The 24254-nt window shown below is 43.6% G+C and overlaps 1 protein-coding gene across 2 annotated transcripts in view; it reads right to left on the reverse strand.

The window, feature by feature from the left end:
- tanc2b (tetratricopeptide repeat, ankyrin repeat and coiled-coil containing 2b) overlaps positions 1-24254 on the reverse strand; it is a 261716-nt gene that overhangs the window by 102149 nt on the left and 135313 nt on the right. The window contains exon 5 of one of the 2 annotated variants that reach the window (XM_045209787.1): positions 19777-19956. In XM_045209787.1, the coding sequence (XP_045065722.1) occupies positions 19777-19956 (180 nt within the window). Of the gene's footprint in view, positions 1-4822; positions 5448-19776; positions 19957-24254 lie in introns of those variants that run through there. The other variant, XM_045209788.1, reaches the window with a different exon arrangement.

The following is a 24254-nucleotide window of genomic DNA, read 5'->3' on the forward strand; positions in this document are numbered from 1 at the left end:
CCAGGTATTCCTTAAAGAGGTAGGGTTTCAAGTGTCTCCGGAGGGTGGTCAGTGACTCCGCTGTCCTGGCGTCGTGGGGGAGCTTGTTCCACCATTGGGGTGCCAGAGCAGCGAATAGCTTTGACTGGGCTGAGCGGGAACTGTGCATCCGTAGAGGTAGTGGGGCTAGCAGGCCAGAGGTGGATGAACGTAGTGCCCTCGTTTGGGTGTAGGGTCTGATCAGAGCCTGAAGGTAAGGAGGTGCCGTTCCCCTCACAGCTACGTAGGCAAACACCATGGTTTTGTAGTAGATGCGAGCTTCAACTGGAAGCCAGTGGAGTGTGCAGAGGAGCGGAGTGACATGAGAGAACTTGGGAAGGTTGAACACCAGACGGGCTGCAGCGTTCTGGATAAGTTGTAGGGGTTTAACTATGCAGAGTATAGACTTTGACTACTTTCTATGGAGACAGTGTCTGCATCCCAAATGGCACCCAATGTTTCCTGGTCAAAAGTAGTGCATTACATAGGGAATAGCGTGCCATTTGCGACTCAACCAGTCTCTCTCTCTCAGTGGGCTGGCTGGCTTTCTGATAAGCATTGAGTGGTGAAAAGGGTCTGTACGAAGCTTCAACATGCAGGAACCAACCCAGAGGCTGTTGCTTTTTCAAGAGAATAGAATACACTTTATGCTCCACTGGTTATCCTTTGATAACCAAATTAACCTTAAATTAATTTGGACAGGCTATTATTACTAATGTGCAACCGTGTGAATGTAGCTAGCTTTAACTTACTGTCTATCAGAATTGATGTAGAAAACGCCTCAGGAGATTGGATGTTTCGCTTTTCAGATTTATTCCCCAAACTTTGCTCGGATATCTAAACCCAATTGTCTGATGCAGGGTCAGGGGATTGTTGTACGGAAATAGTGGAGAAATTGAACAATTCCATACATAACATTGATATCACCTACAGTAGAATGGGTTCAGAGGTTTTAAGGTTTGGATTTGCAGGTGAGTGGACCGTGTAACAACTGGGATTCCCTAACTCATACATAGGTTTCTACTGAAAAACTGAAACAACAACCCCTGAGCTCCTCATAGAAAGGACTTTACTCAACCTTCAGCAAACTGAAGTAAATATATCAATTGAGTTCAGTACTCTGTATAATATTTATTTGGTTTCTGATAAGACACACTATAAATCAGTGATGACTGTCAGACAAGGTCAGACGATCCAACATGTCTGACAGATAGAGATACAGGTAACTGCCAAAATAATGGAAACACTTGAGTAAATGAGGAACACAAAGTATATTGAAAGCAGTTGCTTCCACACAGTTGTGGTTCCTAGGTTAATTAAGCAATTAACATTCCATACTGCTTAGAGTCATGTATAAAAATGCTGGGCAGGCCATTATTTTGGCTACCATGGCTATGCCCCCATAGGATGACAATGCCCCCATCCACAGGACACGAGTGGTCACTGGATGGTTTGATGAGCATGAAAACGATGTAAACCATATGCCATGGCCGTCTCAGGCACCAGATCTCAACTCAATTTAACACTTATGGGAGATTCTGGAGCGACAGCGTTTTCCACCACCATCAACAAAACACCAAATGATGGAATTTATTTGGAAGAATGGTGTCGCATCCCTCCAATAGAGTTCCAGACACTTGTAGAATCTATGCCAAGGTGCATTGAAGCTGTTCTGGCTCGTGGTGGCACAACGCCCTATTAAGACACTTTATGTTGGTGTTTCCTTTATTTTGGCTGTTACCTGTAGATCAAGAAACAAATAATTGACAATTCAACATGAAGAAATAACATTGAGTGACTAACGCTCCCTCATTTCAACAGAGATCTGGCTTAGCTTCAAAATGTGGGACACCAACTAACACATGGAAATAGCAACATTTGCCAATGATTAATGGCACATGCTACTTCCATAGACTTTAAAGTTCCATTATTGTCTTAGGCAATCCTATAAAGGAGCAAGTACCGGTAGATGAATCCTATCTGTATTTGTCTATCTCTTCCCAACATGACCTTCAGCTCAATAGGGGTAATGCCTTCTGACAGATTCACATCCTTCAACATCATCCCATCCAAGATGGCAGGCGGAGAGGTGAATGTACACAGGTCATCATCAAGCCCTGTCATGTAATCATGTCACAGACACAGCGAGCTGCCCCCTGCCTGAAAGCACACACACACACCATTACACACCAATACAGGCTGATTGTTTGTGACTAAGTCTGTCAAGAGGGACAGAGTGTCGTTGTTTAATGCTAATATCTTTCTGACTGAGACTGACAACAAGGATCCTTATCACAGCTCTCTGTAGGAAGTGACGCTAGCAGCTAACTCATCTGGAATCCGTCGATGGTGTGTGTATCCTTCTCCTCATTAAATGCCTTCATTCACCTGAGACCACCAGCAGTAGCAGCTACTGATGACGTACATTTTGTCAAGTTGTTTATACCAGCTAGCTGGCTATCCCAGAGAGACACAGAGAGAGAGAGAGTGAGAGAGCGAGAGGCACGCGGCTCTGATGGAGCTTTGGAGCCGATAGCGGGAAGGAAGACATGACGTCTCTCAAATTCTGATACATAACAACAACAAGCTGATGACACGATGCGGGCCGGGGACAACCTACCTAACATACCATTTCCACCTGTTAACAGACATATAAACTCAGATATACAGTACCAGTCAAAAGTTTGAAAACACCTACTCATTCAAGGGTTTTTCTTTATTTTTACTATTTTCTACATTGTAGAATAATAGTGATGACATGAAAACTATGAAATAACACATATGGAATCATGTAGTAACCAAAAAAGTGTAAAACAAATCAAAATATATTTTATATTTGAGATTCTTCAAAGTAACCACCCTTTGCCTTGATGACAGCTTTGCACACTCTTGGCATTCTCTCAACCAGCTTCACCTGGAATGCTTTTCCAACAGTCTTGGAGTTCCCACATATGCTGAGCACTTGTTGGCTGCTTTTCCTTCACTCTGCGGTCCAACTCATCCCAAACCGTCTCAATTGGGTTGAGGTCGGGGGATTGTGGATGCCAGGTCATCTGATGCAGCACTCCATCACTCTCCTTCTTGGTCAACTAGCCCTTACACAGCCTGGAGGTGTGTTGGGTCATTGTCCTGTTGAAAAACAAATGATAGTCCCACTAAGCCCAAACCAGATGGGATGGCGTATTGCTGCAGAATGCTGTGCTAACCATGCTGGTTAAGTGTGCCTTGAATTGTAAATAAGTCACAGACAGTGTCACCAGCAAAGCACCCCCACACCATCACACCTCCTCCTCCATGCATGGGAACTACACATGCGGAGATCATCCGTTCACCTATACTGCGTCTCACAAAGACACAGCGATTGGAACCAAAAATCTCAAATTTGGATTCCAGACCCAAAGGACTAATGTCCATTGCTCGTGTTTCTTGGCCCAAGCAAGTCTCTTCTTCTTATTGGTGTCCTTTAGTAGTGGTTTCTTTGCAGCAATTCGACCATGAAGGCCTGATTCACGCAGTCTCCTCTGAACAGTTGATGTCGAGATGTGTCTGTTACTTGAACTCTGTGAAGCACTTATTTGGGCTGCAATTTCTGAGGCTGGTAACTAATGAACTTATCCTCTGCAGCAGATGTAACTCTGGGTCTTCCTTTCCTGTGGCGGTCCTCATCAGAGCCAGTTTCATCATGGCCCTTGATGGTTTTTGCGACTGCACTTGAAGAAACTTTCAAAGTTCTTCACATTTTCCGGATTGACTGACCTTCATGTCTTAAAGTAATGGACTGTCATTTCTCTTTGATTATTTGAGCTGTTCTTGCCATGATATGGTCTTTTACCAAATAGGGCTATTTTCTGTATACCTTGTCACAACACAACTGATTGGCTCAAACGTATTAAGAAGGAAAGAAATTCCACAAATTAACTTTTAACAAGGCACACCTGTTAATTTAAATGCATTCCAGGTGACTACCTCATGAATCTGGTTGAGAGAATGCCAAAAGTGTGCAAAGCTGTCATCAAGGCAAAGGGTGGCTACTTTGAAGAATCTCAAATATAAAATATATTTTTATTTATTTTTATTTTTATGGTTACTACATGATTCCATATGTGTTATTGCATAGTTTTGATGTCTTCACTATTATTCTACAATGTAAAAAATAGTAAAAATAAAGAAAAACCATGGAATTAGTAGGTGTGTCCAAACTTTTGACTGGTACTGCATATGGACATAACAAACGGATGCACACACATAATCAGAAGTATAGGAGGACCCAAGTGTGAGCACCAGCAGCCGCCCACCAGTCACCAGTTAGTGCTTTGACACACACACACACTTGCACTCAGAGACGTTTCAATGTCTACCCACGCTGACGCATGAAACAAGACAAACTCGCCGCAAAAACAGTATCAGTATGGCACTCGTTGATTCACTGTTCCTTGAGCCTACTTTCTGATTACAGCCGCAAATGCCTTAGCCTACCTCCTCTCTCTCCTTATTCCAACAATAGCATTCAAGCCTATGATGAATCCATCCACCTCCACTCCACTCCTACACACTGACCCCCCATAGAGCTTGCTAACCTGGGCCAGGCCTGGAGCAGACTGGGTGAGGTATAGCAGAGGTGGTATGGTATATCTTTGTGTATTTAACAATGTCACAAGGATTCATTATTTTAAGCTTTTTTCATTTTAAAAATAGGCCTAAAAATGTTCTCTACAAAATGAACACAAGTGATAGGACACTAACGTCCATTCAGATATTCAGCTATTCTAATAACTGTGCCCATCCCTAGTTCGGAGTGGCTCACCATTCTCAAACCAGATCCCGCATGATTGTGGAAGGCTGGAATATGGCACCAGTTCCCCTCCTTCTCCGTCCAGTGACACAAACAGACCTTCCTCCCTGAACGATGACCAGTTCATCCAAAACAGCTCCTGGTTGGTACCCACACGGCAAGCGGCACTGCAAGCCAAACGGGAGGAAAAATAAGAAGCTTTCTCCTCCTCTCTTCTTTCAAAGTAATCCTCCACAGGTCTCAGTGCTGCTGATGCCGTTCAGTCCGCTCGATTCAGCCTCGGTAAATGATATGGGGGCAGGAGGCAGATATGGCAGGGTGACAGGAGGAGCAAGAGGAGGAGGAGGAAGAGGAAGAGGGGAAGGAGGTGGAGGAGGAAGGCACCCAGGCAGCAGTCACTGTGTCACTAGGGAAAGAGAAAGGGACACCGAGGTGCCATTCCCTCGGATGGCTTCATGCATCCTCAGACAGTTGGCCAGCTTTCTCCTTCCAAAAAAAGAAGACCTTTCCTAAGCAGCAGAGGCAAAGACGGACCAATAGATGGATTGCGAGCTCATTCGTGTCCGTGACTAGCGCTTAGTGGTGTTATGTATAGATGTGAGAGGCGCTGATAGTTCCATGGTAGCAGGGAGCCCAGGTCTCCTCTCTACACCAGCAGATGAATGGCGCAGTGCTGCTGTTGTCATGGCAACCACCAGGGAGGACGGGGAGGGAGGAGGGGGGTATGGATAGATGGAAAGAGAGAAAAAAATGTAATAAAAGAGGAGAAGGGAATGAGGGAGGGTCGTATTAAAGGGACACTGTTTCACAGTTTATAGTGGTGAGAAGCGTTGGGGACAGATCTGGGTAAAAACAAAAGCAGGATCATCTGGGGGGAGATAGGGTCTCTCTGTGAAAATATTACTCAATCTCCTCTTGGGCCCGAGCCTCCCTTCGCGCGCCTGTCTGTCCTTGTTTTACCCTTGAAACTCATGGCTCCACAACCGCAGCCATTTTTATAGATACTCTCTTTTCTCCTTCTTCTCATCCTTCCTTGGTCTCAGCTACTTCCTTTCTCCCTCTCTGGCTGGTGTGATTACATTGGATTTAAATAGATTAAATTATGGGATGGGGATGCTCTGTTGTTGGCGTAAAGATATGCAGGAAACTTAGACCGATATGTTGATTGAATCTGGTCCTCCATGACAGTCAACATTTTGTTTGTGCTCTCTCTCTCTCATAATTATGTTTTCTGTTCTCGTCACACGTAGCAGCAAAGTTCTAATACAGAATTGGGAAGCGAAATTCAGAACCTTTTCTGAAAATGTGTATTTATTATGGATCCCCATTAGCTGCTGCCAAGGAAGCAGCTACTCTTCCTGGGGTCCGGCAAAATTAAGGCAGTTATACAATTTTAAAAACATTACATTCATAACAGATTTCACAACACACTAAGTGTGTGCCCTCAGGCCCCTACTCCACTATCACATATCTACAACACAAATTCCATGTGTACGTGTGTGTGTATGCATGTGTCTGTGCCTATGTTTGTGTTGCTTCAGTCCCCGCTGTTCCATAAGGTGTATTTCTATCTGTTTTTTTATTCTACTGCTTGCATCAGTTACCTGATGTGGAATACAGTTCCAAGTAGTCATGGCTCTATGTAGTACTGTGCGCCTCCCATTGTCTGTTCTGGACTTGGGGACTGTGAAGAGACCTCTGGTGGCATGTCTTGTGGGGTATGCATGGGTGTCTGAGCTGTGTGCTAATAGTTTAAACAGACAGCTCAGTGCGTTCAACATGTCAATACCTCTCACAAATACAAGTAGTGATGAAGTCAATCTCTCCTCCACTGAGCCAGGAGAGATTGACATGTTGAAATGTTAGCTCTCTGTGTACATCCAAGTGCCAGCCGTGCTACTTAAGACTGTTAAAGTTTAGAGAGTATGTTTAAGATTAAAGACAAACTAGCAGATCAAAACATTTAGCTAAGCAGGCTAATTTAAAATCTGTAAAACTCATAGGCCTATTATATCTAGCTGGTACCAGCTGAAACCTGGAAAACGACAAGAAAACAATGTTTTGTAAGTCTATTTACAACCACTGAGTTATCTTGGTTATCTGGCGGCCAATAAAAGCTTCCTCGTCTACGACTAAAACAATTCTGTTTGTTTGCTATGTATAGCCTATCTCCACCTCAATAGACTTCCATCTCTCAGTCATTGATATTGTGGTATTTCAAATGAAATGCTTCCTTAGGAGCCCTTAACCAGAGTTTTTTAAAAGTAAGTAAGAAAAATGTGCTAAATAAACAAAAAACATTAACACAATAAAATAACAATGACGAGGCTATATACAAGGGGTAATGGTACGAGTCAATGTGCAGGGGTACGGGTTAGTCGAGGTAACTGAGGTAATATGTACATGTAGGTAGGGGTAAAGTGACTATGCATAGATAATAAACAGTGAGTAGCAGCAGCGTATGTGAAGAGTGTAAACGAATGTGTGTGTGTGTGTGTGTGTGTGTGTGTGTGTGTGTTGGAGTGTCAGTGTAGTTTGTGTGAGTGTGTGGTTAGAGTCCAGTAAGTGTACATTGAGCCTTTGCAAGAGAGTCAGTGCAAACAAATAAGAATAAAATAAGGGGGTCAATGCAAATAGCGCAGCTGCAAAAAAAGGTGCACTTTTTGAGGATCTGAGAACCCATGCCAAATCTTTTCAGCATCCTGAGGGGGAATAGGCGTTGTCGTGCCCTCTTCACGACTATCTTGGTGTATTTGGACCATGATAGGTCCTTAGTGATGTGGACACCAAGGAACTTGAAGCTATCGACCCGCTCCACTACAGCGTGCTCGGCCCTCCTTTTCCTGTAGTCCACGATCAGCTCCGTGGTCTTACTGACGTTGAGGGAGAGGTTGTTGTCCTGGTACCACACTGCCAGGTCTCTGACCTCCTCCCTATAGGCTGTCTCACCGTCGTCGGTGATCAGGCCTACCACCGTCATGTCATCGGCAAACTTAATGATGGTGTCGGAGTCGTGCGTGATCACGCAGTCGTGGGTGAACAGGGAGTATGCAACATCACATGTCGATGAGATATGTTTCATGCACATTGTACTGTGCGTTTCCGCATCCATACAGTATTGACAAACCCTTTGAGCTTACTGATGTAGAAACAGTGGATGGCATTGTCTGAAAACCACAGGTTTATTTGACTGAAATCTGCTAAACGATAAACACTGGCACCCTATTACCTTTATAAAGCAATACTATTTTTCAGAGCCCTATAGTTTAAAAACAAAAGTATTGCACTATATAGGGATTAATGTGCCAATCCAGTCGCATGCACTGATTTCCTCAGTCAGTATTGATGCGTTCAGGTCCACTGGTTCTTATGACATTATATTCCTCCTTTTCAATTGCCTTCTCATCATTTAGCCTTTTCTCTGTTTTCTTCTACCTGTGAATTGTCAGAGGAGCTGAAAATGTCATATTTCCATTCGGCGGAACAAATGACTGTACGTGTCCGGAACAGAGGGGGAAGGGTTATAGTGGGACACGCAGATTGTAATGGCGAACGTGCATAAAGATGGCAGAATTAAGATATGACGTCATTGTCTTAGCACTATCCGCTGAATTTTTAAACTATGGCGCACGTATGGTTCAATGTGCCAATAAATCAGTACAATCTACTTTTTCGGTTTTTCAAATTGCCAGCATCTGGAATAAAAATTGGGGATTGTGTATAGTCTGCTAATTACCATACAAAAAAAGAGTAACGGAGCGCAATGTACAATACGGCGAACTGAGCAAAACAAGGAATTTGTGGTAAGTGCATGAGGGTAAGCGCATCTTTATGCACCTCCGCTATTGGAGAACGATGGGCCCTGGGAGCTGAGCCGAGTGGGTAAAGAGATTTGGAGGGGAGGAGGAGATTGAAATGTATAAATGTCAGTCTTCATCTCAGCATTAGCCACACAGAGATGACTCTATTTGTACCACACTCCTAGGCCCAAGGTAGGCCTGCAGTACAGCACAATACAGTAATTTAACACATGCTTCACCTTATCACACACCACTACACTAGGCTCAATGTGCAGCACAGGGGTGGATTTCCCAAAGCCTAAACCCACTCCTGTACAGTAATATATCTTTATAAGTAAAGCTGCTATACAGTACAGTGGAAGCAGGGTGAGTAGAACAGACAATGGATTTCAGATACACTAATAATAGCATTATAATTGCAGTGAGGGTGGGAGAGCTGGGAGGGTTGAAGGGCAAATGCACTAATTTTCCATCTTAATGTGGAAATCCATGTGAAAGTAAAAAGAAAACAGTAATTGCTAATCGTATTGATCTCTTGCTGTTATAAATGAGGGGAAGCAGTGAGATGCAGAGAGAGACGTTGAAATAATGCCTTTAAACGTTTCGGAGTGGAGTAATCAGCTTGCTGTGGCTCTACAAAGCATCCCAAATTGGCAACCTATTCCCTATAGAGTGCACTACTTTTGACCAGAGCATATAGCGCACTATAGGAAATAGGGTGCCATTTGGGATGCAGCCTACATCTCAGTAGAGAGAGACAGACACTTCAGCTTATTAACCAACAAACAGCCAGTCACTGATTACAACAAGTCATAAACCAGACTAATATATCACTGAGGGTGTGTATCGACTATTATTAAAAAGGTCTCCTGGACTACTGCACCCAAACACTAATTTAAGCCAGAGAACTCAGTAGGATATGAGCACGTTTTCTTGGGCATTTCATGTGTATTGCATGTGCTTTCCATTTCATGTGTATTGCATGTCAAATCAAATCAAATTTGCATGCGCCGAATACAACAGGTGAAATGCTTACTTACAAGCCCTTACCCAACAATGCAGTTAAGAAAAAAATAAGTGTTAAGAAAGTATTTACTAAATATACTGAAGTAAACAATAAATAAATAAATAAATGAAAAAAAGAAAATAGAAAGATAACATAATTAAAGTGCAACAATAAAATAACAGTAACAAGGTTATATACAGGGGGTACTGGTACAGAGTCAATATGCGGGGGCACAGGTTAGTCGAGGTAATATGTACATGTAGGTAGAGGTAAAGTGACTATGTATAGATAATAAACAGAGAGTAGCAGCAGCGTAAAAATGCCTGGTATAGAGGTCCTGCATGGCAGGAAGCTAAGCTGTCCCCAGTGATGTACTGGGCTGTACGCACTACCCTCTGTAGTGCCTTGCGGTCGGAAGCCGAGCAGTTGTCATACCAGGCAGTGATGCAACCAGTCAGGATGCTCTCGATGGTGCAGCTGTATAACTTTTTGAGGATCTGAGGACCCATGCCAAATCTTTTCAGTCTCCTGAGGGGGATTAAGCGTTGTCGTGCCCTCTTCACAACTGTCTTGGTGTGTTTGGACCATGACAGTTCGTTGGTGATGTGGACACCAAGGAACTTGAAGCTCTCTACATGCTCTACTACAGCCCTGTCGATGAGAATGGGGGCGTGCTCGGCCCTCCTTTTCCTGTAGTCCACGATCATCTCCTTTGTCTTGATCATGTTGAGGAAGAGGTTGTTATCCTGGCACCACACGGCCAGGTCTCTGACCTCCTCCCTATAGGCTGTCTCATCATTGTCGGTGATCAGGCCTACCACTGTTGTGTCGTCGGCAAACGTAATGATGGTGTTGGAGTCGTGCTTAGCCATGCAGTCATGGGTGAACAGGGAGTACAGGAGGGGACTGAGCACGCACCCCTGAGGGCCCCCCGTGTTGAGGATCAGCGTGGCAGATGTGTTGTTACCTACCCTTACCACCTGGGGGTGGCCCGTCAGGAAGTCCAGGATCCAGTTGCAGAGGGAGGTGTTTAGTCCCAGGGTCCTTAGCTTAGTGATGAGCTTTGAGGGCACTATGGTGTTGAACGCTGAGCTGTAGTCAATTAATTAATAGCATTCTCACGTAGGTGTTCTTTTTGTCCAGGTGGGAAAGGGCAGTGTGGAGTGCAATAGAGATTGTATCATCTGTGGATCTGTTGGGGCGGATTGCAAATTGGAGTGGGTCTAGGGTTTCTGGGATAATGGTGTTGATGTGAGCCATGACCAGCCTTTCAAAGCACTTCATGGCTACAGACGTCAGTGCAACGGGTCGGTAGTCATTTAGGCAGGTTACCTTGGTGTTCTTGGGCACAGGGACTATGGTGATCTGCTTGAAACATGTTGGTATTAACCGACTCGGTCAGGGACAGGTTGAAAATGTCAGTGAATGTCACTTGCCAGTTGGTCAGCGCATGTTCGGAGTACACGTCCTGGTAATCCTTCTGGCCCTGCGGCCTTGTGAATGTTGACCTGTTTAAAGGTCGTACTCACATCGGCTACGGAGAGCGTGATCACACAGTCGTCCAGAACAGCTGATGCTCTCATGAATGCTTCAGTGTTGCTTGCCTCGAAGTGCGCATATAAGTTATTTAGCTCGTCTGGTAGGCTCGTGTCACTGGGCAGCTCGCGGCTGTGCTTCCCTTTGTAGTCTGTAATCGTTTTCAAGCCCTGCCACATCCGACGAGCGTCAGAGCCGGTGTAGTACGATTCAATCTTAGTCCTGTATTGACTCTTTGCCTGTTTGATGGTTCGTCGGAGAGCATAGCGAGATTTCTTATAAGCGTCCGGGTTAGAGTCCCGCTCCTTGAAAGTGTCAGCTCTACCCTTTAGCTCTGTGCAGATGTTGCCTGTAGTCCATGGCTTCTGGTTGGGGTATGTACATACGGTCACTGTGGGGACGACGTCATCGATGCACTTATTGATGAAGCCAGTGACTGATATGGTATACTCCTCAATGCTATCAGAAAGAATCCCGGAACATATTTCAGTCTGTGCTAGCAAAACAGTCCTATACCTTAGCATCTGCGTCATCTGACCACTTCCGTATTGATCGAGTCACTGGTACTTCCTGCTTTAGTTTTTGCTTGTAAGCAGGAATCAGGAGGATATAATTATGGTCAGATTTGCCAAATGGAGTGCGAGGGAGAGCTCTGTACGCGTCTCTGTGTGTGGCGTAAAGGTGGTCTAGATTTTTTTTTTCTCTGGTTGCACATGTACAGTGAGGGAAAAAAGTATTTGATCCCGTGCTGATTTTGTACGTTTGCCCACTGACAAAGAAATGATCAATCTATACTTTTAATGATAGGTTTATTTGAACAGTGAGAGACAGAATAACAAACAAAAATTCCAGAAAAACACATGTCCAAAATTTTATAAATTGATTTGCATTTTAATGAGGGAAATAAGTATTTGACCCATCTGCAAAACATGACTTAGTACTTGGTGGCAAAACCCTTGTTGGCAATCACAGAGGTCAGACATTTCTTGTAGTTGGCCACCAGGTTTGCACACATCTCAGCAGGGATTTTGTCCCACTCCTCTTTGCAGATCTTCTCCAAGTCATTACGGTTTCGAGGCTGACGTTTGGCAACTCGAACCTTCAGCTCCCTCCACAGATTGGCTAGGCCACTCCAGGACCTTAATGTGCTTCTTCTTGAGCCACTCCTTTGTTGCCTTGACCGTGTGTTTTGGGTCATTGTCATGCTGGAATACCCATCCACGACCCATTTTCAATGCCTTGGCTGAGGGAAGGAGGTTCTCATCCAAGATTTGACGGTACATGGCCCCGTCCATCGTCCCTTTGATGCGGTGAAGTTGTCCTGTCCCCTTAGCAGAAAAACACCCCCAAAGCATAATGTTTCCACCTCCATGTTTGACGGTGGGGATGGTGTTCTTGGGGTCATAGGCAGCATTCCTCCTCCTCCAAACACGGCGAGTTGAGTTGATGCCAAAGAGCTCCATTTTGGTCTCATCTGACCACAACACTTTCACCCAGTTCTCCTCTGAATCATTCAGATGTTCATTGGCAAACTTCAGACGGGCATGTATATGTGCTTTCTTGAGCAGGGGGACCTTGCGGGCACTGTAGGATTTCAGTCCTTCACGGTGTAGTGTGTTACCAATTGTTTTCTTGGACTATGGTCCCAGCTGCCTTGAGATCATTGACAAGATCCTCCCGTGTAGTTCTGGGCTGATTCCTCACCATTCTCATGATCATTGCAACTCCACAAGGTGAAATCTTGCATGGAGCCCCAGGCCGAGGGAGATTGACAGTTCTTATGTGTTTCTTCCATATGCGAATTATCGCACCAACTGTTGTCACCTTCTCACCAAGCTGCTTGGCGATGGTCTTGTAGCCCATTCCAGCCTTGTGTAGGTCTACAATCTTGTCCCTGACATCCTTGGAGAGCTCTTTGGTCTTGGCCATGGTGGAGAGTTTGGAATCTGATTGATTGATTGCTTCTGTGGACAGGTGTCTTTTCTACAGGTTACAAACTGAGATTAGGAGCACTAATGTGTGCTCCTAATCTCAGCTCGTTACCTGTATGAAAGACACCTGGGAGCTAGAAATCTTTCAGATTGAGAGGGGGTCAAATACTTATTTCCCTCATTAAAATGCAAATCAATTTATAACATTTTTGACATGCGTTTTTCTGGATTTTGTTGTTGTTATTCTGTCTCTCGCTGTTCAAATAAACCTACCATTAAAATTATAGACTGATCCTTTCTTTGTCAGTGGGCAAACGTACAAAATCAGCAGGGGATTAAATACTTTTTTCCCCTCATTGTAACATGCTGGTAGAAATTAGGTAAAACAGATTTAAGTTTCCCTGCATTAAAGTCCCCGGCCACTAGGAGCGCCGCCTCTGGTGTTATCCATGTCATGTGTAATGCATGTGTTATCCATTTCATGTGTATCAACTCCTCAGCCGTTCCAGACTAAACCCAGACACACATCACAGTGGACTAGCAGCAGTGGTGGGAGAGATCAAAGAACACAATAGCAGGGGAATGGAATCAATGCTGAGTGTTTGAAGCCCAAACAGGCAGGTCACGACTCTACTTCGCTATAGTTAATGGATGTTGCTGTCTGCTGCCCAGTGTTCAGAACCCACCACCAGAGAGAACAGACAGGTCAGGATGTTGCTGTCTGCTGCCCAGTGTTCAGAACCCACCACCAGAGCGAACAGGCTGCTCTTGTGATCCTCTGTACCAAAGGCAGTGTGACATTTCCACACCATCCGGGGGAACGGTGGCACCATGGGTACGTTCCAAATTACATCCTATTCCCTTTATAGCGCACTACTTTTGACAAGGGCCCATAGGGAATTGGGTGGCATTTGGGACGCAATCCATGACACCGCCGGCTCTGTAAAGGGCTAAAGCCATAGGCACCCTCTGCCAGCTCCCGCCCTCCTGCCTGCCTCTCCAATCCATTTCACAGGTTGGGTTCAGAGCAGATGGGACCCCCTGAATGAAACCTCCATGCAGGCAGAGAGAGCGGAGTGAGGGGAGGAGATTAAATCAGCAACTCAATGATTTCCTAAAAAGGTCAGCACTGCTTTCAGAGCATTGTCATTCTATCTGGAACGGTGGTGTTGAATAAGCCAATAAAACAGCTCTACTGCCTGCCAGCTCCCTACCAGCTCCCAGCTCCCTGAGGCCAATCAAGGCAGAGCAGGAGGGCTGGTGGTAGGGCTGAGGAGGAGAACGGGTAGGATGATGCTGGGGATAGCAGAGGAGGTCTGGGGAGGGCAGGTCTGGGGAGGGCAAAGGAGGGAAAGGGGAGCACGGGGAAAAGCAGAGGGCTGGGGGAGAGCTGGGGAATACTTGGCGTGCAGGGGAGGGCTGGGTAAGACTGGTGAGAGCTTGGGAGGATGGGGGAAGAAGGGAGAAAGGAAGGGCCTCCAGGAGGGATCAAAGTGCATCTAGCCAGGCTGAAGACCTGCTCTGATTGGGCCTGCTGCTGAAGCCTGCTGGTCCCTGCTGGGTGCTGGGAGGAGGAGAGGCATCCCAAATGGCACCCTATTCCCTGTATAGTGCACTACTTTTAACCAGAGCCCTATGAACCCTGGTCGAAAGTAGTGCACTATAAAGGGAATAGGGTGCCATTTGGGATGAAGCTTGAGCCTCAGATGCCCATGCTTCCCATACTATAACTTGGCACTGGCAGGCGGTGTAAGGAGTGGCACTGGGTTGAATTAATTAAAAAGAGTGGGAATAAGGCTGGGGTGCTCGGGACCATGCCCAATCTGGTGTTGCGGCTATGGCCGCCCGCCTCCGACTTCCAGGCAGGTTTAAAAAGGCAGAGAAAGCCTATTTATTTCCATTTTGCAAAACAAATGAACAGGTGCGTAAGCTACACTCGAGAGGTGGTACATCTCTTTGCACTGGCATACGTGCAGCATGCTGATGCAGTTGGACTCATTGTGCAGAGGTAAAATAAACCGCATGAAAGTAGTAATGCAGCAGAGTTAGCACACAGTGGAGTATCAAATTAAAAGTAATGAGGATCTCTTATTCCCATGTTACCTCCCAAACTACACCACAGCAGCAACAGCATCTGCATCGCTATCAGCATCTAACTGGCATACAAGGCTAATTATAATTATGATTATATTGCATTAACAAGGCAAATTGTAAATCATAAATTGAATGACTGTGCATGTATACACAGTCACAGAGTTCACAATCAAACTGTGAAATAAAGACTTGCATAAGTGAAAGAGAGAGCGAGAGCCGTTTCTGTGTTATTAAATCAACAACAGCGCTCCTCTCTACGACAACAGTCATCAAGATAACAACAAACACAATGAAACTCCCAGAATTCCTTTTGATTCACGTAGATTAAAGTGTTAGTAAATTAGGCTGAATGTTCTACAGACACGAAAGAGAGAGGAAAGCACAGAGGGAAGAAAGGGGGAATAAACAGACAAAGGAGGCTGTAAGCAGTGTGGAGGAGAGAGAGAGAGAAAGAAAGAGAGAGAGATATTTGGCTGCAGAAGATTGGCTAGCTATGAAATGTAATTTTCAGGCCCCATTCCCTCCGATCCGACCCCACCTCTCCTGGCTCCTGTCACCAACAACACAAAGCCTTCTCCTCCAGCAGTAGCAAGTAGCACCCCCGGTGAAGATAACAGGGCTTTTAAAAAGCCCAGTTTAGAGAAATAAATCATTCTGTATGATGTACAAAACACACAGCAGCATATACAGTGCATTCGGAAAGTATTCAGACCCCTTGACTTTTTCCACATTTTGTTACGTTACAGCCTTATTCTAAAATGGATTAAATAACTGTTTTTCAATCTACACACAATACCCCATAATGACAAAGCGAAAACAGGTTTTTACATTTTTTTACAAATTAAAAAAATAAAACAAATACCTTATTTACATAAGTATTCAGACCCTTTGCTATGAGACTCGAAATTGAGCTCAGGTGCATCCTGTTTCCGTTGATCATCCTTGAGATGTTTCTCCAACTTGATTGGATTCCACCTGTGGTAAATTCAATTGATTGGACATGATTTGGAAGGGCACACACCTGTCTATATAAGGTCCCACAGTTGACAGTGCATGTCAGAGAAAAAACCAAGCCATGAGGTCAAAGGAATTGTCCGTAGGCACAGATCTGGGGAACAGTACCAAAGAATTACTGCAGCATTGAAGCTCTCCAAGAACACAGTGGCCTCCATCATTCTTAAATGGAAGAAGTTTGGAATCACCAAGACTCTTCCTAGAGCTGGCCGCCCGGCCAAACTGAGCAATCGGGGTAGAAGGGCCTTGGTCAGGGAGGTGACCAAGAACCCGATGGTCACTCTGACAGAGCTCCAGAGTTCCTCTGTGGAGAAGGGAGTACCTTCCAGAAGGACAAACATCTCTACAGCACTCCACCAATTAGGCCTTTATGGTAGTGGCCAGACGGAAGCCACTCCTCAGTAAAAGGCACATGACAGCCCGCTTGGAGTTTGCCAAACAGCACCTAAAAGACTCTCAGACCATGAGAAACAAGATTCTCTTCTCTGATGAAACCAAGATTGAACTCTTTGGCGTGAATACCAAGCGTCACGTCTGGAGGAAACCTGGCACCATCCCTATGGTGACGCAATGTGGTGGTAGCATCATGCTGTGGGGATGTTTTTCAGTGGCAGGGACTGGGAGACTAGTCAGGATCGAGGCAAAGATGAACGGAGCAAAGTACAGAGAGAGATCCTTGATGAAAACCTGCTCCAGAGCGCTCAGGACCTCTGACTGGGGCAAAGGTTCACCTTCCAACAGGACAACGACCCTAAGCACACAGCCAAGACAACGCAGAAGTGGCTTCGGGACAAGTCTCTGAATGTCCTTGAGTGGGCCAGTCAGAGCCCGGACTTTAACACGATCGAACAGCTCTGGAGAGACCTGAAAATAGCTGTGCAGCGACGCTCCCCATCCAACCTGACAGAACTTGAGAGGATCTGCAGAGAATGGGAGAAACTCCCCAAATACATCATACCCAAGAAGACTCGAGGTTGTAATCGTTGCCAAAGGTGCTTCAACAAAGTACTGAGTAAAGGGTCTGAATACTTATTGACTTTTCATTTTTAAATAATTAGTAAAAAATTCTAAAAACATATCACTTTGACATTATGGGGTATTGTGTGTAGACCAGTGACAAAACATTTCAGTTTAATCCATTTTAAATTCAGGATATATCAACAAAATGTGGAAAAAGTCAAGGGGTGTAAATACTTTCTGAAGGCACTATAGGAGAGGGTTCATGATACAACTAGGCTAAATCAAGAGGATGAGAGTGGTGCGCCACACCCTAGTAGTGAATGTTGGACAATGCGTTTCACACCCAATCACTTTCACTCTGTAGACACTCAAGGCAATAACACTGCTGCATTTCTTTATTTATACATTTCACAATCCTCCTTTTTCTTATTCAATTCAAGCCTTGGATGTCTGCACTGCCCAGCCACACTAGCCCCTTCCAGTGCAATGACTGTACAGTACCAGTCAAAAGTTTGGACACACCTACTCATTCAATGGTTTTTCTTTATTTTTTAAAACTATTTTCTACATTGTAGAATAATAGTGAAGACATCAAAACTATGAACAAACACATATGTAATCATATAGTAACCCAAAAAGTGTTTAACAAATCAAAATATATTTTATATTTGAGATTCTTCAAGTAGCCACCCTTTGCCTTGATGACAGCTTTGCGCACTCTTGGCATTCTCTCAACCAGCTTCATGAGGTAGTCACCTGGAATGCATTTCAATTAACAGGTGTGCCTTCTTAAAAGTTAATTTCTGGAATTTATTTCCTTCTTAATGCGTTTGAGCCAATCAGTTGTGTTGTGACAAAGTAGGGGTGGTATAAAGAAGATAGCCCTATTTGGTAAAAGACCAAGTCCATATTATAGCAAGAACAGCTCAAATAAGCAAAGAGAAACGACAGTCCATCATTACTTTAAGACATGAAGGTCAGTCAATACGGAACATTTCAAGAACTTTGAAAGTTTCTTCAAGTGCGGTCGCAAAAACCATCAAGCGCTATGATGAAACTGGCTCTCATGAGGACCGCCACAGGAATGGAAGACCCAGAGTTACCTCTGCTACAGAGGATAAGTTCATTAGAGTTACCAGCCTCAGAAATTGCAGCCCAAATAAATGCTTCACAGAGTTCAAGTCACAGCCACATCTCAACATCAACTGTTCAGAAGAGACCGTGTGAATCAGGCCTTCATGGTCGTATTGCTGCAAAGAAACCACTACTAAAGGACACCAATAAGAAGAAGAGACTTGCTTGGGCCAAGAAACACGAGCAATGGACATTAGACCGGTGGAAATGTGTTCTTTGGTCTGGAGTCCAAATTGGAGATTTTTGGTTCCAACCGCCGTGTCTTTGTGAGACGTGGTGTGGGTGAATGGATGATCACCGCATGTGTATTTCCCACCGTAAAGCATGGAGGAGGTGGTGTTAAGGTGTGGTGGTGCTTTGCTGGTGACACTGTCTGTTATTTATTCAAAATTGAAGACACTTAACCAGCATGGCTACCACAGCATTCTGCAGCGATACACCATCCCATCTGGTTTGGGCTTAGTGGGACTATCATTTGTTTTTCAACAGGACAATGACCCAACACACCTCCAGGCTGTGTAAGGGTTATTTTACCAAGAAGGAGAGTAATGGAGTGCTGCATCAGATGACCTGGCCTCCACAACCCCCGACCTCAACCAAATTGAGATGGTTTGGGATGAGTCGGACCGCAGAGTGAAGGAAAAGCCGCCAACAAGTGCTCAGCATGTGTGGGAACTCCTTCAAGACTGTTGGAAAAGCATTACAGGTGAAGCTGGTTGAGAGAATGCCAAGAGTGTGCAAAGCTGTCATCAAGGTGGCTATTTGAAGAATCTCAAATATAAAATATATTTTGATTTGTTAAACACTTTTTTGGTTACTACATGATTCCATATGTGTTATTTTATAGTTGATGTCTTCACTATTATTCTACAATGTAGAAAATAGTAAAAATAAAGAAAAACCTTTGAATGAGTAGGTGTGTCCAAACTTTTGACTGGTACTGTAGCGAACGAGAGAACGAGAGAGAGAACGAGAGAGAGAACGAGAGAGAACGAGAGAATGAGAAAGAACGAGAGAAAGAGAGAGAACGAGAGAGAACGAGAGAGAGAACGAGAGAGAGAGAGAACAAGACTGGGAGTGAAGCTGTTTTCCGAGATGACTGTGACAGGAAATGATCAGTTAGTGGTGAGTGACAGAGTCAGAGACAAGCAGGACAGGAAGACAACCACAGCTCATATCTGCCATTCCTGGCATCCCAGCCCAGCTATTAAGTAAGCCTGGTGTGATTATTAGTGGGCCTTGACCTGGGAGGGCTGTATTTGATCATTTGAGTTCACAATGATTTTTGTCTACCGGCATCAGTGATCACTGACGTAAGCATCCCACTTCCCAGTTACCATCATGTAACTGACTGTTATGCATTTCCCCACACAACATTCCAACACGAATGAGTGACATTGGGTGATTGGTTATTAAACGAACGCCCAAAGGAACAGACAGCAACGCAGCTTGACCTACGGGAGGTGTTATGTATATTTCTGTGACCATTACCTGTGAGCTTCTTGATGGGCTGCAGCCGGACGCTGATGGTCTGGTGTGTGAGCAGCGGGGAGGAGGGCAGGGAGCGTGACACACCCTCCATGATGCGGATGTGCTGGATGCCCTCAGTCATAGAGAGAGGCGGCAGGGCATAGTCACACTCGAAGGCACAGTCACTGTCTATACTGCCACCTGCAGGAGGAAGCAGAAAAGTCAGCGTCACAAGACAATAATAGTAATGATCTACGCATATATTTCATATTTTATTTCACGTCTGGCATTATAACACTTACAGTATTGTGAGTGTAGTCATAGATGTTTAAGAACAGTTATTAGCGTCTTTGTTGTTCATTGTATTGCATTATGCATAACTTATAAGGCATTATAAATGTGCTTCTAGTGGCATTGTGAATACCCAGCAAACTGGGAACATTCCCAGAACATTAGCAAAGATTCCCATTAAGTTCTAGTTAGGGTTTTATCTAACATTAGGATGATAACATCCCAAAAACATTCAAGGAATGTTTTGATAACCTTTTTTTTATGTTTTAAATGAAATATCCTTGGAATGTTCGCCTAACATTCACTAAAATGTTGTGCACAACATTCCCCAAAAGTTTTCATTAGGTTTCCAGGTAATGTAATATCACAATGTATCAGTAATGTTTTCCCAGCAAACCAAAATTGGTTCTGTGAAAGTCCCTAGAACATTTGCTAGGTTGCAGCAAATGTTCTCATAAAACTGTCCAGTCGTGCTGATGATTATCCAATGTTTGAATTAAACATTCCCAAAACACGTCTGCTCTTTAAAAAGGTTCCCAGAATGTTTCATTAGGTTGTGGGAACAGTCTGGTGGTAACATTGTGGGGACATCACAAAAGATACAGTTGAAGTCGGAAGTTTACATACACATTTAACATTTTAGTCATTTAGCAGACACTCTTATCCAGAGTGACTTACAGGAGCAATTAGGGTTAAGTGCCTTGCTCAAGGGCACATCGACAGATTTTTCACCTAGTTGGCTCGGGGATTAGAACCAGCGACCTTTCGGTTACTGGCAGAACACTCTTAACCACTAAGCTACCTGCCGCCCCCCTATACACCTTAGCCAAAAACATTTAAACTCAGTTTTTCACAATTCCTGACATTTAATCCTAGTAAATATTCTCTGTTTTAGGTCAGTTAGGATCACCACTTTATTTTAAGAATGTGAAATGTCAGAATAATAGCAGATAATTATTTATTTCAGCTTTTACTTCTGTCATCACATTCCCAGTGGGTCAGAAGTTTACATACACTCAATTAGTATTTGGTAGCATTGCCTTTAAATTGTTTAACTTGTAACCACAATAAGTTGGGTGAATTTTGGCCCATTCCTCCTGACAGAGCTGGTGTAACTGAGTCAGGTTTGTAGGCCTCCTTGCTCGCACACGCTTTTTCAGTTCTGCCCACACATTTTCTATAGGATGAAGTCAGGGCTTTGTGATGGCCACCCCAATACCTTGACTTTGTTGTCCTTAAGCCATTTTGCCACAACTTTGGAAGTATGCTTGGGGTCATTGTCCAATTGGAAGACCCATTTGCGACCAAGCTTTAACTTCCTGATGTCTTGAGATGTTGCTTCAATATATCCACATAATTTCCCTTCCTCATGATGCCATCTATTTTGTGAAGTGTACCAGTCCCTCCTGCAGCAAAGCACCCCCACAGCATGATGCTGCCACCCCCGTGCTTCACGGGTAGGATGGTGTTCTTCGGCTTGCAAGCAACCCCCTTTTTCCTCCAAACATAACGATGGTCATTATGGCCAAACAGTTCTATTTTTGTTTCATCAGACCAGAGGACATTTCTCCAAAAAGTACAATCTTTGTCCCAATGTGCAGTAGCAAACCGTAGTCTGGCTTTTTTATGGCTGTTTTGGAGCAGTGGCGTCTTCCTTGCTGAGCGGCCTTTCAGGTTATGTCGATGTAGGACTCGTTTTACTGTGGATATAGATACTTTTGTACCTGTTTCCTCCAGCATCTTCACAAGGTCCGTTGCTGCTGTTCTGGGATTGATTTGCACTTTTCACACCAAAGTACGTTCATCTCTAGGAGACAGGACGCGTCTCCTTCCTGAGCGGTATGACGGCTGCGTGGTCCCATGGTGTTTATACTTGCGTACTATTGTTTGTACAGATGAACGTGGTACCTGCAGGCGTTTGGAAATTGCTCCCAAGGATGAACCAGACTTGTGGAGGTCTACAATTATTTTTCTGAGGTCTTGGCTGATTTCTTTTGATTTTCCCTTGATGTCAAGCAAAGAGGCACTGAGTTTGAAGGTAGGCCTTGTAATACATCCACAGGTACACCTCCAATTGACTCAAATGATGTCAATTAGCCTATCAGAAGCTTCTAAAGCCATGACATCATTTTCTGGAATTTTCCAAGCTGTTTAAAGGCACAGTCAATTTAGTGTATGTAAACTTCTGACCCACTGGAATTGTGATACAGTGAATTAAGTGAAATAATCTGTCTGCAAACAATTGTTGGAAAAATTACTTGTGTCATGCACAAAGTAGATGTCCTAACCGATTTGCCAAAACTATAGTTTGTTAACAAGAAAATAGTGGAGTGGTTGAAAAACAAGTTTTAATGACTCCAACCTAAGTGTATGTAAACTTCCGACTTCAACTGTATGTTCCCAAAACACAAAAACTGTCCAGTTGTGCAGATGATAATACAATGTTTATTTTAGGGTGCAAAAAACAATAAACTGATGTTACAAGAACATTCCCAGAACACATTTATTATGCTCTTTACAAGTTCCTGACACATTTATTTAGGTTGTGGTCACATTGGTGCAGAGGGTTAATGATCTGGCTGAAAATCTGAAAATTGCAGGTTCAATCCCTCATATTCTTTAACCATCATTCTTTAGAATTTATTTTTATTTTTATTGAGGATCAGATATACTCTACTAAAAGAGAGGATGTCTTTATTTTGTCCAGATTAATAAATCCAGACAGAAATGTATAACTTAACTGTAAAAAAAAAAAATGTAAAATTGTGTAAATATACCCCAGTTACCAGTATTTCCATGGGTTAGTTATGCCTAAGAAGGTTAAAAATGAAGCATGGAATTCCTGATTGACCATACTGCCATGGCTACACTCTTAGAACAGATGTGTTTAAAAAAAAAAAAACATGTTATTTAACACATCCGTGTGTCTAGTTATGGATGACTACTTTTAACACAATCACCGTGTTGGCACATTTAACACATGATGTGTACATTTTCAACTCACCCTTTCAACACACATCCAATAGAATATCCTATCAGATTTTGGAACCTATCCTATAGGATTTTATCCTATAAGATCCTATAGGACTGGTTCCAAAATCTGATAGGATTTTTTATTGGTTTCTTGTATTGGATTCCTATGGGATCCTATAGGATAAAATCCTATAGGATAGAATCCCATAAGACTCCAATAGGACTGGTTCCAAAATCTGATTTTTCTACTAGGAATCTACCAGAAAATCAGGAAAACAGGGTATTTAAGCAATAAGGCACAAGGGGGTGTGGTATATGGCCAAGCTAACCACAGCTATATAGAGAGTATATAACACGGTTAGCTGTGGTAAATTGACCATATACCACAAACCCCAAAGTGCCTTGTTGCTATTTTAAACTGGTTACCAATGTAATTAGAACAGTAAAAACTAATTTTTGGTCATACCCATGGTTTATGGTCTGATATACCATGGCGTTCAGCCAATCAGCATTCAGGGCTTGAACCACCAGGTTTATAATTAGCAATAACAAACAAGAAAAAAAATATCTAATCTGCTATAACAATAGTGACTCAAAAACGACATTCAAAAGGCTACAACTTAGCTAGCTAGCCAGCTGACAGGCAAAATGTGGCTAACAGTAACGTTGTTTTTATGCCATCTAAGAAACAGAGTGCATAACACACTGTACAATGACGAAAATATAACTAAAACATTGACAACTTCCTCAGGAATCACAAGGAAACAAACACTGTACTCAAAGTTCTTGCATTCACGCAGAGTGAACAATAAAACAGTTAGAATAACCGGAGTTATGCTTATTAACATTGCAAGCTCGTGCTAGCTGTGACGTCAGTCACTCTTAAAGAGACAGGCTTTCTTACAGGTGAATAAAACTGAAATGATATAGAACTGTTGATTCCGATCATAGAAAATGTTGTACTTAATGTTGTTGTATTGTACTCGAACTAATGACAACAAATTATAATTTAATGGGTTCAGTTAAGAAAAAAAAGTTCTAATAGGATTCTGATTGGGGTGACAAAATCCTACAAGACTCCTATAGGATACATTTATTTTTAACCCGTCTGCCTGCATATTTCAAGACATGGCATATGAAGGTGCAGTGAGATACCCGATGGGTTGGATGACACATATCTCGTCAATCATCTTGTAAAAACATACTTCAAAACTGGAAATCAACCTATCATCCAT

This window comes from Coregonus clupeaformis, chromosome 31 (assembly GCF_020615455.1).
Source record: "Coregonus clupeaformis isolate EN_2021a chromosome 31, ASM2061545v1, whole genome shotgun sequence".
NCBI lineage: Eukaryota > Metazoa > Chordata > Actinopteri > Salmoniformes > Salmonidae > Coregonus > Coregonus clupeaformis.